Source organism: Penaeus monodon, chromosome 8 (assembly GCF_015228065.2).
Source record: "Penaeus monodon isolate SGIC_2016 chromosome 8, NSTDA_Pmon_1, whole genome shotgun sequence".
Taxonomy (NCBI): Eukaryota; Metazoa; Arthropoda; class Malacostraca; order Decapoda; family Penaeidae; genus Penaeus; species Penaeus monodon.
Window position 1 is genome coordinate 49,780,581 of NC_051393.1, and position 17,464 is coordinate 49,798,044.

At 50.8% G+C, this 17,464-nt stretch overlaps 1 protein-coding gene across 1 annotated transcript in view; it reads left to right on the forward strand.

Annotated features, from left to right (window-relative positions):
- LOC119576411 (histone-lysine N-methyltransferase PRDM16-like) overlaps nucleotides 1–17,464 on the forward strand; it is a 61,628-nt gene that overhangs the window by 43,961 nt on the left and 203 nt on the right. Inside the window, exons 3-5 of the mRNA XM_037924104.1 lie at nucleotides 13,987–14,206; nucleotides 14,578–14,713; nucleotides 15,101–17,464. The exon at nucleotides 15,101–17,464 is cut by the window's right edge and continues 203 nt beyond it. Coding sequence (XP_037780032.1) covers nucleotides 13,987–14,206; nucleotides 14,578–14,713; nucleotides 15,101–17,231 — 2,487 coding nt within the window. The 3' untranslated portion in view covers nucleotides 17,232–17,464. The remainder of the gene's footprint in view (nucleotides 1–13,986; nucleotides 14,207–14,577; nucleotides 14,714–15,100) is intronic.

Below are 17,464 nucleotides of genomic sequence, written 5' to 3' on the forward strand. Positions count from 1 at the left end.
CTCCTCTTCTCCTGTGTTCCTCTCTCCTTCTCTTCTCCAATCCTCCTCTTCTTCTCTCTTCTTTCGCTTTTCTATTCCATCTCCATTCTCCTTTTCCTCCTCCTCTTCTCTATTCCACCTCACTCTCCTTTCTTAACCTTCCCTCCTCCTCTTTCTTCTCCTCCTTCATCCTCTCCCTCTCTCTCTCTCTCTCTCTCTCTCTCTCTCTCTCTCTCTCTCTCTCTCTCTCTCTCTCTCTCTCTCTCTCTCCTCATCCTCCTCTTCCTAATTCTTCCTCCTTCTCTTCCCTGTTCCTATTCTTCTCTATTCCTCATCCTCCTCTTCCTAATTCCTCCTACTCCTCTTCCCATTTCCTATTATTATTCTTTATTCCTCCTCCTTCTGTTCCTCCTCCTCTTCTCTGTTTCCCCTCTTCTTCCCCGATCCTCCTCTTCTTCCCTATTCCTCCTCCTCCTCCTCCTCTCACTTCCCTTTCCTCTCGGCGTCCAGCACTATCTCCCATCTTCCGCCTCACGCAGCTTTCAATGTTATCGCCGGCGCGCGGAGGGGAAACGTTGAATAATGAGATAAGTATCCTACTCGGGCCCGGCAGCAGCAGCAGCAGGCGGAGGCGGAGGCGGCGACGGGGGTTCTGGCGAGGCTAATCTCTCAGGGACACGTTGCCTTTCCGCCGACGGATTCTCCTGAAAGGCCGCACCGCAATCTCGTGCTTGGGATCAGCAAGCATCCACGAGGTCTGAGGGGTACCTGAAGGGGGACCCTGAGAGGAGACCTGAGGGGGGCGAGGGGTACCTGTGGAGGGCGAGAGGGGAGACCTGAGGGGGTACACCTGAGGGGAGACCTGAGGGAAGGCTTTTGATCCCTTCGTCAGGCTACTTGCACTTTAATGCCGGGGTTCCGCTAATAAGGACCCGCAGTATTGTTGGCACAGGGTCTTTCACGGAGGAGGGAGAGATACGTCGGAGGCTTTGGAAGGGGGACTTGCGAATTGGGGCGTGGTGGAGGGAGGGAAGGGAAGGGAAGGGAAGGGAAAGGGGAAGGGGAAGGGGAAGGGAAGGGAAGGGAAGGGAAGGGAAGGGAAGGGAAAGGGAAGGGAAAGGGAAAGGGAAAGGGAAAGGGAAAGGGAAGGGAAGAGAAGGGAAGGGAAGGGAAGGGAAGGGACGGTTGAACATTGAAGGCGGGAGAGATGATTGAGGGAGAGATTAAGGACAAAGGAAGAGACATAAACAGAAAGAAAGAATGAGAATAAGAAAAAAAAAGAAAATAAATAAATAAAGAAAGACGAAGATCCAAAGACGAAATCAGAAATACCAAAGAGACCAAAATACAGCGCAAACAACAGCGAGCAAGTGAGACAAGAAGCTGTCAAAATAACCCAGGCAGCCTACACAGGAGGGGGCCTTGCATAACGTTCACTCCGCAGGAAATTCTCACGCGAAATACCCTCGAAAGGTTCGCCAAATACAGGCAAGATATGAGGCTGTCTTTCTGCATGTGGTGAGTGACATATGTGGGGCGAGATAACATAGTGAGAGGGAGAGAGAGAGGAAGAGTGAGTGCGAGAGAGAGAGAGGAAGAGTGAGTGAGGGAGAGAGGAAGAGTGAGTGAATGATAGTGGGCAAGAAAGGGAGAAAGGAACGAGAGAGAGAGAGAGAGAGTGAAAGAGAGAGAGAGAGAGAGAGAGAGAGAGAGAGAGAGAGAGAGAGAGAGAGAGAGAGAGAGAGAGAGAGAGAGAAAGAGAAAGAGAAAGAGAAAGAGAAAGAGAAAGAGAAAGAGAAAGAGAAAGATCAATAGAGAGAGAGAACGAGATCAAGAGAGAGAGAGAAAAAAAAAAAACAGAAAAATAAAAAATAAAAGAACAAGATGCAAAAGCACAGGAACAAGAACACAACCCACACACAAGAACAAGAACAACAAGAACAACAAGGTCAACAACCGAACTATAGACGGCTATTCATCCATACAGCCACCCCCCCAGGCAGCGAAGTCCCCCCCCCCCCCAGGCAGCGAAGTCCCCCGCGAGGAAGCCAACAATCGGAAAGTTAACTGCCTTCGCTCGCTCGCAATCCCCTCCCCCCTCCCTCCCCCCCTCCCGACCCCTCTCCCCCCGCCTCCCCTCCACGACACTCCACCCTACCTTATACCTCCCCCCTTATCCCTGTCCCCTGAGTCCATCCGAACTCTATCTCTATCCTCTATCCTCTATCCTCTATCCTCTATCCTCTATCCTTAACTCACATCCTCACCTTATCCTTACTTCTCCTATCATCCCCTTCCCTATCCCCCCCCCATCTATCTCCACCTATCACCCCTCTCCCCCCTCCTCCTCCCCCCCGTGGTCACCCCGTTCACACAGTCAACGAGGCTCCTGGTTGGTGACGCCACAGGGGGGGGGGGGTAGGGGGTTAAGACGTCAATAGGGGGAGGGGGAGACGTCGGTGGGGAGGGGGGAGGGGGAGGGGGACATCAATGGGGAGGGGGGGAAGGGAGGAAGGAGGAGGACGTTGTCAATAGGGAGGGGAGAGAGGAGAGGGATGTCAGTGGGGAGGGGGGAGAGGGGGAGGGGGGAGAGGGGGAGGGGGATGTCAGTGTGGACGAAGGGAGGGTGGGGAGGAGGAGGGGAAGGGGGAGGGGAGGGGAGGGGGAGGAGAGGACGGGAAGGGGGAGGGGGAGGGGAGGGGGAGGGGGAGGGGAGGGGAGGGGGAGGGGAGGGGGGGGGAGAACCGTTGAGGCAAACATGCTGACGATGCTTATTGTTGCTTTTGCTGTTGTCAGCGATAAAGCTCGATGTGTGTCGTCCTTGTTGGAGTTAGGTGAGGGTGAAGTGAGGGAGGGAGGGGGCGGGGAGGGAGGGAGGAGGTGAGGGTGAAGTGAGGGAGGGAGGGGGCGGGGAGGGAGGGAGGAGGTGAGAGCAAAATCGGTGTAGGGGGTGAGGAAAAGAGGGAGAAGGAGAGGGTGAAGTGGAGGAGAGAGGGAGGACGTGAGGGTGATGTGAGGGAGGAGAGGGAAAATTGAAGATGAGAGAAGGTGAGGGTGGGGAAGGTGAGGGAGGGAGAAAGGGAGAAGAAAAGTGAGGGAGGGTGAAGGTGAGAGTGTGAAGAAGGAAAAAGTAAAGGAGAGAAAAAGGGTAAAGAAGCCGAGAAATAGAGAAAAAAAGAGAAAGGGAGAAACCAAGAGACAGAGAAAAAAAAAACGAAATAAACAACAAACAAGAACGAAAGACGAATAGAAGGAGGAGAAAACAAGATAAAGGAGGGGGGGAGGAAAGAAAGGATAAGAGAAGGACTGAGGCCAAGAAATCGAAGGTGAAGGCCAGTGCTTGCAAGTGGCATTCAACCGCGTGTTTTGTCTGCTTGTGCCTGACTGGGAAGATTTTTTCTCTCTATCTGTCTCGTTTACGTTTCGCTATCTTTGTTTCCCTTTTGTTTTTCCTCTCTGTGCCTACCTGTTCTCTCTCTGTCGCTCTTTCTTTCTCTCTCTCTCTGTCGCTCTTTCTCTCTTTCTCTCTGTCGCTCTTTCTCTCTGTAGCTCTCTTTCTCTCTCTCTCTCTCTCTCTCTCTCTCTCTCTGTCACTCTTTCTCTGTCTCTCTTTTTTCTCTCTTTCTTTCTCTCTCTCTCTCTGTCTTTCTCACTGTCTGTCTGTATCTCTTTCTTTCTCTCTCTCTCTCTGTCGCTCTTTCTCTCTTTCTTTCTGTCTCTCTCTCTGTCTCTCTGTATCTCTCTGGCTGTTTCTCTATATGTCTTTTTGTATATATGTATGTATGTATTGATGTATGTATGTATGTATGTATGTATGTATGTATGTATGTATGTATGTATGTATGTATGTATGTATGCATGTATGTATGATTGTATGTATGTATGTATTTATGTATGAATGTATGTACGTATGTATGTATGTTTGTATGTATGTATGTATGTATATGGATGTACGCACTGTATATGATATAAGCATTTCCTTTCACGCGCCATGTTTTCACCTTCAGGATTTCAAAACGACAATCGTATTTATCTAATACCTGCGCCCCCCCCCCCGACCCCCACCAAGGGATCCATCGCTTAAAAACCCTCCCCTCTCTTTCCCCATACCTTTCTCCCCCCCCCTTTTTTCCTTCCCCCTCCATCTCCCCTCCCCCCCCCTCTCCTCCTCTCTTTGCTCTTCCTGTTTCATGATGGACGTGTCCCCTCCCCCCTCCCTCCCTCCCTCCCTCCCCCCCGTAGGATTCCCTTCGAAGGAGAGGAGGCGAGAGAAAGGATCTGTAGGATTCTAAATAGATACATCAGTAACGCAGACCCCCCCCCCCCTCAGGATCCCCAATAGGGAGGGGAGGGAGGGAGGGAAGGAGGGAGGGAGACAGTTGTCAACAAGGGAATTTCTCAGCCACGTCCTTCGGCGGGGGGGAAAACTTCTCAATTTTCTCCTTATTTAAATATAATTTTCCCGTTTCTCCCTATCCTCTAATTCCTCGCTGTACCTTGTCGCTTCTCCCGCACACCCGTCCTTTCCCTGGAGAAGGATAGAAAAAAAAGAAAAGAAAAGTATAAATGCGACAAATCGATAAATATTCCCCAAATCCTAACATACAGCGAGTTGGATCCCGCAGAATTCTCTTTGAATGGGATCTTCCGCGCCGACGCCTCTCAATGGCGGTTCGGTGCGACGGCCAGGAAAATACTGTGGGGCACTAATCCACGGAATGCCAGGTAAATTAACTGTCCCAAAGCCATACTGATACTGTAATTAAGTGCTGGAAGTATTCTTCCTTCGGCCGGGGAACTTGTTGATCGAAGTGGAGGAGATGGCGATGCGCAGTTGATTAAAAACGAGGGTGGTTGTTTGGGTGGTCTGAAAGTGTTTGTCTGTCTGCCTGTCTCTCTCTCTCTCTTTCTCTCTTTCTCTCGCTCTCGCTTTCACTCTCTCTCTCTCTCTCTCTCTCTCTCTCTCTCTCTCTCTCTCTCTCTCTCTCTCTCTCTCTCTCTAGCCTTTCACTGAAGGCAAAATTCTAACATGTCCATAATTACCATTCCTTATCCTCTCTCCAGTTTTTCTCACACTTAAATATCACCTCCTCCCCTTCCCCACCTCTCATTCCCCCCCCCCTCTTTTCTATCTCTCCTCCCCCGTCCTCCTCCTCTTTATCGAGGTTTCTCCCCCTTCTCCCCCATTCTATCTGGGGCGGAGTGTCATCCCGAGGCCTGACCGGTCAGGGAAACGGCGTCGGTGGGTCTGAATAAGACGATTTACTTCTCGAAGCCTCCGACGGTCAGTCTCTCTGGCGGGTCGTCGGCGGCCAGCGTGGGTTTCCTCCAATCGTTTTTCATTTTGTCTTTGAAAAGGTGATGACGGTAAGGAGATTTTGAAGAATTCTCCGTAATGATTGTTCCCGACCTTTTCCCCGCCGTGTACCTGGGCATCAACTGCAAAAAAGGGAGAAATATGTGTCTTGTAAAGCGGCCGTGAGTTGGATGGACTTGAAACTAGGTAATCTGCGTTGAGTTGGCGGGATATATATATTTTTTCCTGTTTCTTTTTTTTATCTTTTTTTTTTTTTTTTTTTACTTTTCTTGGGGGGGGGGGGGGGAGAATGGATGGCGTTTTGGTTTCTTTTTTTCGATATTGGGTGATAGTCTGTCTCTCTCTCTTTCTCTCTCTCTCTCTCTCTCTCTCTCTCTCTCTCTCTCTCTCTCGCTCTCTCTCTCTCTCTCTCTCTCTCTCTCTCTCTCTCTCTCTCTCTCTCTCTCTCTCGCTCTCTCTCTCTTCTCTCTCTCTCTCTCTCTCTCTCTCTCTCTCTCTCTCTCTCTTTCTTTCTCTCTCCCTTTCTTTCTGTGCTTGTCTTATTTCGCTCTCGCTTTCACTTTTTTTTAGGAAGGTCTCTTTTCCTTTTTTTTACTCATATCTTCGGCTCTTCCAGTCTATGAGGAATGGAAAAAAAAATGGCTACGCATTTAGTTAGTATTTCAGGACGCTCACATCTGTCCGGGGGCGACGAAGCGCGGCTGTAGATAGAGATATGACTGTCGCCAGCGCCGGCCCGGGAGCCTTTGTCCGATATGTTTGTTCAGTGTCAGTCTAACACACCTGGCGCGAATCCACACGCGGTTTTAAAAAGGCGGGAAAAAGGATGAGGGAATGATTCGCGCAGGGATTGTGGCATGAAAGGCGCTAGTGAGGCGGAGGGATTTCGTGAAAAGGTTGTGTGAAAGAGATGCGGGGAGGTTGGCGGCCCGTGTCTGTGCGGAGGCGAGGGCGCGGAAGGGATTAGCGAGCTCGAACCGCGGGAGGTTTTCCAGCCCCGCGTCCGATCGCCTGCGTGGCTGTGCCTTGCGAGGGAGGGAATCCGGAAGGGAGGAAGACTTTCTCCGGATCGAAGGCACGAACTTTCCCCATGTCGACCGAAATATCCCTCACATGAAAATAAACCGACCCAGAGGGCCCTCGATCCTCCCTATCGGCGAAACCCCCCCAAAACGGAAGAAGCCCAGAAGTCGGGCATTGAGAGGCGGCGTCGCCCGGCCGTCACAGCCGCCCTTGGATATCGAGGCGACGCGGCCGACGGCGGACACGGGCGCCAGAAATAAAAGTCCCAAATTATGCCCGACGTAATCCTCGGAAACCCGCTGCGCAGATTAGTGGTAAACTGGAGTAAGCTCTTGAGACGCGGAGGGGAGGAGGAGGGGTGGGGGGAGGAGGGGGGGAGGAGGAGAGGGGTCGTCCGAGGTGGGGGGAGGAGGAGGAGGGTCGTCCGAGGTGGGGGGAGGAGGAGGGTCGTCCGAGGTGGGGGGAGGAGGAGGGTCGTCCGAGGTGGGGGGAGGAGGAGGGTCGTCCGAGGTGGGGGGAGGAGGAGGGGATCGTCCGAGGTGGGGGGAGGAGGGGGGGTCGTCCGAGGTGGGGGAGGAGGGAGGGGGTTTCGAAAGGGGGGGAGGGGCAGGGGGTCGTTGGAAAAGGGGGGTTCGGGGAAGGGGGGGGGGAGGGAATAGAGAGAGGAAAGGGAAATGAATGGATAAAAAGGGGAGGGACAGAGGTGAGAATGAGAGGGAGAGAAAGAAAAAAGAAATATAGAAAAAGAGAGAGATGATTAAAGAGGAGAAAGAAAAATGCGAGAAGCAAAGGGAAAAAAAAAGTAACGATTAAAAATGAAAGAGGAATGAATAAATAGGGTGGATAGAGGAGAGAGGGAGAAGGATAGAGGCAGAGAAGAGGGAGAGAGGAAAAGAAAAAGTAGGGAGGGGGAGGGGGAGGGGGGGACAAAAGGAGAGGGGGGGAGGAGGGGGAAGCGAAACACGGTAGCGAGGTTTTCGTCTTGTTGCTGTTCATCTCCTTTCGTTTAAGAAGAAATAGGGAATGAGAGATAAGAAGTAGAAGGAAGAGAGAGAGAGAGAAGCGATGGAAGAGATGAGAGAGAGGAAGAGAGAGAAGAGAGAGTGAGGATGAGAGAGAGAGCGAGAGAGAGAGAGAGAGAGAGAGAGAGAGAGAGAGAGAGAGAGAGAGAGAGAGAGAGAGAGAGAGAGAGAGAGAGAAAAGAAAGAAAGAAAAGGGCACGAAGAAAATAGGAGGACAGACAGACAGACAGACAGACAGACAGACAGACAGACAGACACAGAATTTCCCTGCAAGCGTTAAACAGAACCCCCCCCCCCACTTGCAAGATCGCCAAAACAAGGTCGCTGATGAGCACATTTACCTAATGCAATTGCAACTGAGATGGATGACTCTCGCAACCCAAAGCAATTGATAAGTTCGGCGTATCATTCTATAAACTTACAGTAATTGGAGCGTCTTGGAAGGAAACACTTGTAGATTAGTATTAAAAAGGGGAAGATAGGGAAGGTGGAATATATATATAATATATAGCTATATATATAAATATATAATATAATAAACTATATATATATATATATATCTATAGATAGATAGATAGATAGATATAGATAGATAGATAGATAGATTAGATAAGAGAGGATAGATAGATAGATAAGATAGTTATTAGAACAGAATATATATATATATAATCTATATATATATATATATATATATATATAAATTTATCTTTGTTTTTCTATATGTGTGTGTGTGTGTGTGTGTGTGTGTGTGTCTGTGGTGTGTGTGTGTGTGTGGGTGTGTGTGTGTGTGTGTGGTGTGTGTGGTGTGTGTGTATGTATGTAGTATAGTTGTATGTATGTGTGCATATAATATATAGATATATATATATATATATATATATATATATATATATATATATATATATATATATATATATATATATTTATATACTTTTTATCTCTGTCCGTCTCAAGAAAAAAGAGGATAAGGAATATTATTATACATTCAGATAATGAATCTTCAGTCTGCCCTTGATCTGTGTGACAAAGGTGTTTTGTTAAACTTTTTTTTATCATTATTTAATTTTTTTTTTTTCATAGCTTGGCTTCATGATTCATCTTCTTTGTTTTGACTGAGATCTCGCTGCGCATCACGAACGTCATTCGTTCAAAACAATACTTTTTCTTTATCTTCTTTTATCTCTTTCATCGTCTGCATTTTCTCATTTTTCTTTTTTTTGAGGGGGAGGGGGGACTGTTGTTATTGTTATGTGTGCGTATCCGTGTCTATGTACGTGTTAGTGTACGTGAAATGTACCTATCCGTGTGCATCCTCGGTGTCCAGTCATCCACGAACGGAGACCAGTGTTGCCATTCTAAGCGATTTTCCCGCTAGATTTTGTGAGTTACGATCTAGCGGGATTTTTTTTTTTTTTTAATTCCCTTCATATTTGGCGATTCTTTACAAAAAGGATGGGCTTTAACTCTTGTATAAAGTTACTTCTATGTCCAGTTTTGAGGATATGCCATTGGAAAATACAGACGGAGACACTTTAGCAAGTCTAAACACAACAGCATCGGTGATAAGTAAGGCACTTTTGCTGCGTAAGGCAAAGGTAACCACAACAACCAATTAGAGATGCCAGGAGAATGTCTTCCAACACCCCCCTCCCCCCCTCACACCCTCTCTCCCGTCCTTCTCTGAGTTCTCTTTCTCTCTGTCTCTGTCTCCGTCTGTCTGTTTGTCTGTTTGGCTCTCTCTCTCTCTCTCTCTCTGTCTCTGTCTCTCTCTCTCTCTCTCTCTCTCTCTCTCTCTCTCTCTCCTCGCTCTCTCTCTCTCTCTCTCTCTCTCTCTCTCTCTCTCTCTCTCTCTCTCTCTTTTCCTCCCTTCCCTCTCTCCAACTCTACCTCCTCCTCCTCCGGCCGTATTCCCCAAGGGCGCGGCGCTCTCCACCTGCTGGGGCCGAGTGTCAGGGCATCAAGAGGACGTGCCCGAAGGAGGGGCAGCAGCTCGGGTATCTGAAGTCCAGCGGGCATTGGTTACACTTGCCATGGCCGTGGGTATGCATGGCCGCGATCGCATTACTAGGGTGTCGGGGAACTGGGGAGGGAGGGAGGGTAGGGTGAGGAAGGATAGGGGAGGGAGGGAGGGGGAGGTAGGGTAGGGAGAGGGAGGATAGGGGAGGGAGGGAGGGGGAGGGAGGGAGGGGAGGAAGGGTAGGGAGAGGGAGGGTAGGGAGAGGGAGGGAGGGTAGGGTGAGGAAAGGAGGGTAGGGTGAGGGAGAGGAGATAAGGCGGGGGTGAAGAAAGGAGAGTATGGTGGGGGTGGAGGTGAGGAAGGGAGTCAGGGAGAGAGATAAGGGAGAGATAGAGAGGTGAAAGGTGAGGAGAGGCAGAGAAGGGGAAAAAGAGATAAAGAGGGGGAGGAGGGGAAGGGAAATGGCTATAGAGGGAGGAGTAAACGTGACTGATTAACTATGAAAATTAATTAGCTATTTTTCACTCTAATTACCTGGTAAAGGTAAAAATGTGATGATTTATATATAGCGATGAGTAATATGATCAGTATTATAAAAAGAAAAAGAAAATAATTTACATATTCTTGCTATCTAATGCATCTATCATTTATCTATCTGATTATTTTATTGATTTACATATTGCATTTTTTTTCTATCAATGTTTTCACCTAGTGAGACCGAACCAGACTTACTTTAAAACAAAATCATTCTTACGATGTTTTCAAAGTTAATTAAATATGCATTGGATTTTCATTATCATTTTGTTTATATCTGTGGCAAGAGAATGCATTATCTGAGATTAAGTCATTCTGAATTATTATATTTAGTCTGTCAACAGATAGCTATTGCAACATGGCTTCCATTATCAACGAGTCTTTTTTTATCATTTTATTACGATTTTAAGGATTTTGTATGTGATTTATTTGTTTATAACATTTGTCTCTTTATCTATTTTTCTCTCGCATTCTCCTCTTTCTTTAAAACATCAATTTTCCTCAACTTCTCCCCCCCCCCCATCGCTTTTCTCTTCACTCGTTCCTCCTCCACCTTTAATTTCACTCTCTCTCCCTCTCACTCTCTCTCTCCCTTCCCCCTTTCCCTCCTTCTTTCCTCTCCCCATTCCCTCCCTCCTCTTTCTCATCCCCACCCTCTCTCCCCTCCTTCCCGTCCTCCCCCTCCTCCCCACCTCCTTCCCCATACCCTCCTCCCCCCACCCCTCCCCCCTTCCCCCTCCATCTCATCGGGGGCATAAACCTTCGGCGTCACTTCGGCGTTAATCCCCCTCCCCTTCTCCCTCCCCCTCCCCCCTCCTTCGATAATAACGTCTGAGGCGGCGGCGAAGGAGGCCTATGTTCGCCCCCCCCCCCTCATCTGACACAGGTGGGGGAAGGGTGGGGGTGTTGGGGGTTTAGGAGAGGGAGGAAGAGGGTAGGGGAGAGTGAGTGAGAGAGAGAGGGGAGACGAAGAGGAGAGAAGATCGAGGAGACGAGATGAACTGAGAGAGAGAGAGGAGAGAGAGAAGAGAGCGAGAGCGAGAGCGAGAGAGAGAGAGATGAGAGAGAGCAGAGAGAGAGAGCGAGGAGCGAGAGCGATTGAGCGAGAGAGAGAGAGCGAAAGAGAGAGAGAGAGAGAGAGGGAGATAGAAGAGAGAGAGGTGGAGAGGATAGTGAGAGAGAGAGAGAGAGAGAGAGAGGGAGAGAGAGAGCCAGCCAGAGAAAGAGAAAGAGACGGAGAGAGAGGGACGAGAGAGAGAAAGAGTGAGAAATATATAAGCCTAGGTGTGTGATTTATAGTAGCAGTAAATTGGTCGGTATTGGTCGGATAGAGAGAGCAATAAATAGTATTTTTTATTATTATTATTATTTTTTATCTGAGATGGTAACTAGTGTTTCGGTAGGAAACGAGGGGAGGGGGGAGTGTTCAAAACGAGTGCCTCGTATTCTTGAGGTTTATTATTATTTTTTTTATACTTTACGTGGATATGTGAAAGCTATGTTTGTCTTCCTCTCTCTCTCTGCTTTGTGTTGCAGCGGTAGCAATCTCGTCTTGCAATCTTGCTGACCTGCGTTCAAATCCCTCGCCGCCAGTGGATGGAAACCCCGGCCGTTCCATTGCACACAGGGGTCATTTAGAGCAAAATGAAAACAGACAGTATGTCGCACCAAGATATCCATTGTAACAAATGGAACAAAACTCTCACTCTCTATCTTTCTTTCTCTCTCCTCTCTCTCTCCTCTCTCTCTCTCTCTATCTCTCTTTCTCTCCGTCTCTCTCTCTCTCCCCCTCTCTCTCTCCCTCCCCCTCTCTCTGTCTCTCCCTCCCTCCCTCTCTCTCTCTCTCTCTCTCTCTCTCTCTCTCTCTCTCTCTCTCTCTCTCTCTCCCTCCCTCTCTCATTGCTTATTCCTCCTTTTCCCTCACTCCCTCTCGTATCTCTCAGCTTCCACGGGGGCAGAAGTGAGATTCAGATGTCTCAGTGATAAAGCTATCGGAGAGGGGGAGAGGGGGGAAAGGGGGAGGGAGGAGGGGGGGATTAGGTAAGGAGGAGTGAGGAGGGGGGTTAGGTAAGGGGGAGGGAGGGGGGGTTAGGTAAGGGGGAGGGAGGAGGAGGGAGGAATTAGGTAAGGGGGAGGGAGGGGAGGGGTAAGGGGATGAGGAGGAGGAGAGGAGGACAGTGAGACGAATTGGGGGAGAGGAAGGAGACGAAGAGAAGAATTTGGAGGTAGAAGAAATGGGGAAGAGAAAGAGAAAAATATGAAGAAGGAAGAGAGAATGAACAGTGAAAAAAAAAAAAAACGTAGAGAGGAAGAGGGAGGGAGGGAGAGAAAAGGGAGGAAGAGGATGACGGAAGAGAGGGGGGCGGGGGTGAGGGTGACAACAGACCAGGTAAAGTTCGTTATCAGCGGTTGAACAGCTGCCCCATTGAGCAAACTGCGAAGTGTTGTTTGGATACAACTTTAAGGAAATGGCGACCTCTTTCTTCCTTTCTTGTTCTTCGGAATCGTTCTTCAGTTATCAAATGTTAACTGCTGTTCATACAGTTCGAATTATTCATCTTGTTCGAGTTGTCATCGTCATAGCCACACACTCTTTCTTTTCTTCGTTTCTCTTCCTTCTCCTACCTTCTCCTATCTCCTCTCCCTCCTCCACTTCTCTCCCCTTCCCTCCCCACCCACAGTTTACCCCCTCCTCCCTTCTCCCTACCCCTCCCCCCTCCCCTCCACACTCCTCCCCCTTCCCCCTCCTCCCTTCCCCTCCCCTTTCCCACTCCTCCCTTCCCCCTCCCCTCCCCCCTCCTCCCACACTCCTCCTCTTCCCCCCCTCCCCTCCCCCCTACGCCCGATCCCTCAATCTACCTCCCATTGCTAATCTACCTTTGAGTCTAACAAGATAATGGCCGAATCATGAACACGACTTCTTATCTCCCTTATCGCGAGCCGGTGTCACTTTTATGACACGCTCTTATCTCTGGGATTACGCCAGATAGTCATGGATTACCAGTGTGATAGTGACAAAGGGGGGGGGAAGGGGGGGGAGTGGCGAGGGGGAGAGAAGCGGGGATGGAGTGTGAGAGGTAGAGGGAGGGAGAGGGGGAAAGAAGGAGAGGCAGAGGGAGAGGAAGGGGAAGAGGGAGAGACAGAGGGAGAGGGAGAGAGAAAAAAGAGAAAAAAAGGAAAAAAGGAAGAGAGAGACCTCCTTCTTCTCTTCCTCCATCTCCTCCTCCTCTTTCTCCTCTTCCTCCTCCTCTTTTCAAAGTAACTGACAAATATGGCCATACAGGTGTGGGTTTTCGATAACACGGAAGGTCGAAATCCCGTGACGTTAAAGATAAGGAAAAGGGCAGAAATATAAGATAATGAAGTTCTCTTCCATCGGGATTTATGGCTCGTATGATTTCGCTGCCCGTTTCTCTGTCTGTCTGTCTGTCTGCCTCTCTCTTTTCTTTCTCTCTCTCTCTCTCTCTCTCTCACTCTCTCTCTCTCTCTCTCTCTCTCTCTCTCTCTCTCTCTCTCTCTCTCTCTCTCTCTCTCTCTCTCTCTCGCTCACTGTATTCCATTTCGACGAGTGAAGAAATTAAGCCCGTGCTCTCTATGGTTATTTCTCTGTCTCTATATCAAGAAATGTATCTATCATAAGCCAGTGAAAACAGCCACTGGTTATCAACACCACAATCAGCGAAATAACTAGCTCAGGCAACCGAAAGAAAAGAAGTAAAAGCAAAAATATAACCAATATATTACCAATCTCGGAAAATAAACACTAACCCCGCGCTCTCTATCTTTCTCTAAACCAGGAAATACAAACTATCATAACTCAGTGAAGATAGTCACTGGTTATCAACACTAAAACCAGCAAAATAAACAATTTAGGCAGCCAAAAAAAAAATAAAAATAAAAAAAAGATAAAAAAAAAATAAAACCAAGACATTTTAAAAAGTTCACGGAAAATAAACACTAACCCCGCGTTCTCTATCTTTCATAACCCAATTAAAATATCTACTGGTTACCAACACAGCAATCGACGAAATAAACAACCCAGGATAAAAAAAAACAAAAAAAAAAGATAACAAATAAATAAAAACAAATATAAGCAAAACATTGGCAATCTCGGAAAATAAACACTAACCCCGCGTTCTCTTGTCTTCCCTCAGGTGGTGTCCATCCGCTCGGGTCTCCGCGGTTGGCTCGACGCAGGAGAGATGGGCAATTGGCTACGACACATTAGGGTTGCCGCGGCGCCCGTCTATGGCAATCTACGACACCTTCTCCTCGCAGGACAGATATTCTACGAGGCTATACGAGATATTTCACAGTCGGAGGAGTTGCTTCTGATCCGCAAATCTGTTATTGATCTCGACACGTCGGCCATTGGTGAGTTGAGTTGGGAATTACGTGTTTTTTTTTTAAATTCTGTTGTCTCTTTTTTTCTGTTTCATATTCATTGTCTATTCTTTCTGCTATTTTACCTTTTCAAACTTTTTTTTTCTTTCTGATTTTTGTTCCTTCTACTTTTTCTTTCCTCTCCTTATCCTCTTCTCCTCCTTTTATATTTAAACAACTTAAAAAAAAAATCTATCTCCTCGTTTTTCTTCTTCCCATTCTATCTCCATCTATCCTATCCCTCCCCCTCCTTAAGAAAATAAAAAAAAAGTGATTATTCTCCTTCGCTATAAATCGACCCTCCAGAACGTCCCAAAGTCATCAGAATTCATCAGCCTTTCCCTTCTTCCCTTCGTCCGCAGATGAGCAAGTACAAGTGGGATCGCCCGAAGAGAAGTCGGAGAACACCGGCGATGACTGCGATGACGAGGACGAGGATGACGACATCTCGCGACACAGGTGTTTGCAGTGCGACAAACACTTCGGGGATTATGATGAGTGAGTTGAGGCGCGGGTGTTTTTATTTTCTTTCTTTCTTTATTTTTTTTTTTTTGAGGGGGGAAGGGGGGGATGGGGATAATTGTATTTATTTGTTTTTTTTTGTCATGATTTGTATTGGTCTGTGTAGTTGGGATGTTTATAGATTTTTTTTTTTTTCTCACTTCTGTTCGTATCCTTTCTCATGCTTTCTTGTTCTCTTTCTCGTCTTCTCTTCTCCTTACTCCCCCTCCCTCTGCCGCCCTTCCCCCTTCCCCCCCTCTGCCGCCCTTCCCCCTTCCCCCCCTCTGCCGCCCTTCCCCCTTCCCCCCCTCTGCCGCCCGTCCCCCTTCCCCCCCTCTGCCGCCCGGACGACCGAGCCCTAATCGCAGTCGTTTCTCCCCGCAGGCTGGACGAGCACCTGGTCACCGCGCACGGCTACTCGGCCGGCCAGTACCGCTGCGACTACTGCCCGCGCGCCTTCGCCTGGCGGCCCAACCTGATCCAGCACAAGACGATCCACGGCGAGTACAAGCGCTACCCTTGCGAGAACTGCCCGCGGGTGTTCACGGACGCCATGGTCCTGCAGAAGCACATCCGCAACCAGCACGCGGGCGCGCGCTCGCACGCCTGCCCCGAGTGCGGCAAGACGTTCGCCACGAGCTCGGGCCTCAAGCAGCACACGCACATCCACTCGTCCGTGAAGCCGTTCCAGTGCGAGGTGTGCTTCAAGGCGTACACGCAGTTCAGCAACCTGTGCCGCCACAAGCGCATGCACGCCGACTGCCGCCTGCAGATCAAGTGCACCAAGTGCGGCCAGGCGTTCTCCACGGTGACGTCCCTGGCCAAGCACAAGCGCTTCTGCGACACGGCGCCCTCGCTGTCGCTGCCCCCCGGCCACCCCAGCATGCACGACAAGCTGTCCCACGGCGGCCTCTCCATGAGCAGCGTGCCGTCGTCGCCGCCCAACCCCTTCATGATGTACCCGCGGCCGCCCCTGCCCCTGCTGCCGCCCTCGCTCCTCTCCGGCTACCCCATGTTCCCCTCCCTGCCCGGCCTGGTGGGCGGCCCCCAGCACCCGCTCCTCACCTCGTCCCTCCTGCTGCCCTTCCAGAACTCCGGCTCCAACGGCGGCCGCGACTCGTCCTTCTCGGCCCCGAAGGAGGAGAAGGAGCCGAGCGACTTCGGGGCGCGCATGGACGTCTCGCCGCGCCCCGACCCGCCGGAGTCCCCGGCGCGCGAGCCGGCGGCGCTGCAGCACCCGCCGCGCCGCTCGCCCTCGCACTCGCCCAAGCAGGCGTCCGTGTTCCCCCTCGGGGAGTCGCCGCGCAGATCCGAGTCGCACGACGTCGCCGACGAGCCGAAGGAGCCGTCGCCGCCCGAGCGCCAGCGCCAGACGACGCCCGAGCCGCCCGCGAAGGAGGCCAAGGTGGAGTCGTCGCGCGCGCCCGGCGAGAGGAAGGAGCAGCCGCTTGACCTAACGCTGCGGCGCGGCAAGGACGGCGGCGAGCGCGACGAGCTGTTCCTGGGGCGGCTGGAGAGCCTGTCGCACAGCAGCGACTCGGCCGAGGAGAGACTGCGCTCGCCGGCGCCGCTCGAGGTCAAGTCGGTGGAGGAGCCGCGGCCGCGCCCCGACCACCCGTTCCTGCGCATCAGCGAGCTCCTCAAGGACACCACCACCACCTCCGTCGCCCCCGCCCCGCCGCAGCCACCCTCTTTTTTAGACGCGCCTAGCAAGCTGCCGCTCGCGTACCCGCGCCCGCTCCACCCCGCGGCGCTGCTCGACATGTACCGCAACCTTGACCGCAGCCTGGACCGCAGCCCGCTGCTGCCCGGCGCCGGCCTGGGGGGCGCGCGCTACCCGATGCTTCCGCCGTACTTCCCGCACAACAACATGGCCGGCATGGGCCTGGGCCTCAACCGCACCACGGGGCTGGACATGCTCAAGGCGCACATGTCCAACACCGGCCGCCCCTACGGAGACATCAGCCGCCCCTACGACCTCATGGCGACGCACATGCCCCGCGCCAAGGACCGCTACGCATGCAAGTTCTGCGGCAAGGTGTTCCCGCGCTCGGCCAACCTGACGCGGCACCTGCGGACGCACACGGGCGAGCAGCCGTACAAGTGCAAGTACTGCGAGCGCTCGTTCAGCATCTCGTCCAACCTGCAGCGCCACGTCCGCAACATCCACAACAAGGAGAAGCCGTTCAAGTGCCCGCTGTGCGACCGCTGCTTCGGCCAGCAGACCAACCTCGACCGCCACCTCAAGAAGCACGAGGTCGAGGGCCCCAACCCCCCCGACTCGCCCGACGCCCCCGACTCCAGCAGCGCCGCCGTCGACACCTCCACCAACTTCTTCAGCGACGAGATCCGGTCCTTCGTCGACAAGGTGACCGACTCGACCACGGAGGACCTGCCCGTCGACGAAGGCGTGGACGACGACGACGACGACGACGAGAAGGAGCCCATCGACGTGACCGCGGACGAGGACATGGCCGACTCCCAGTGCGCCGCCAAGAGGGTCAGAGTCGAGTGAGCGGGACGAACGTCAGGATGGAAAAAAAGGGAAAGACTTCGAGAGAGAGAAAAAAAAAGAGAGAGAGAAAGGAGGAGTAGGAGGAGGAAGTAGATTTATATAAATATATATATATATTTAAAATTTAAAAAGGAATAAAAAAGACCCCCTCTTTAAAAAAAAGCCAAAAATGTCTCGCAGACAATGGGACGGACGAGTGATTCTAAGAGACATGCCATGTACATAGAGTGAAG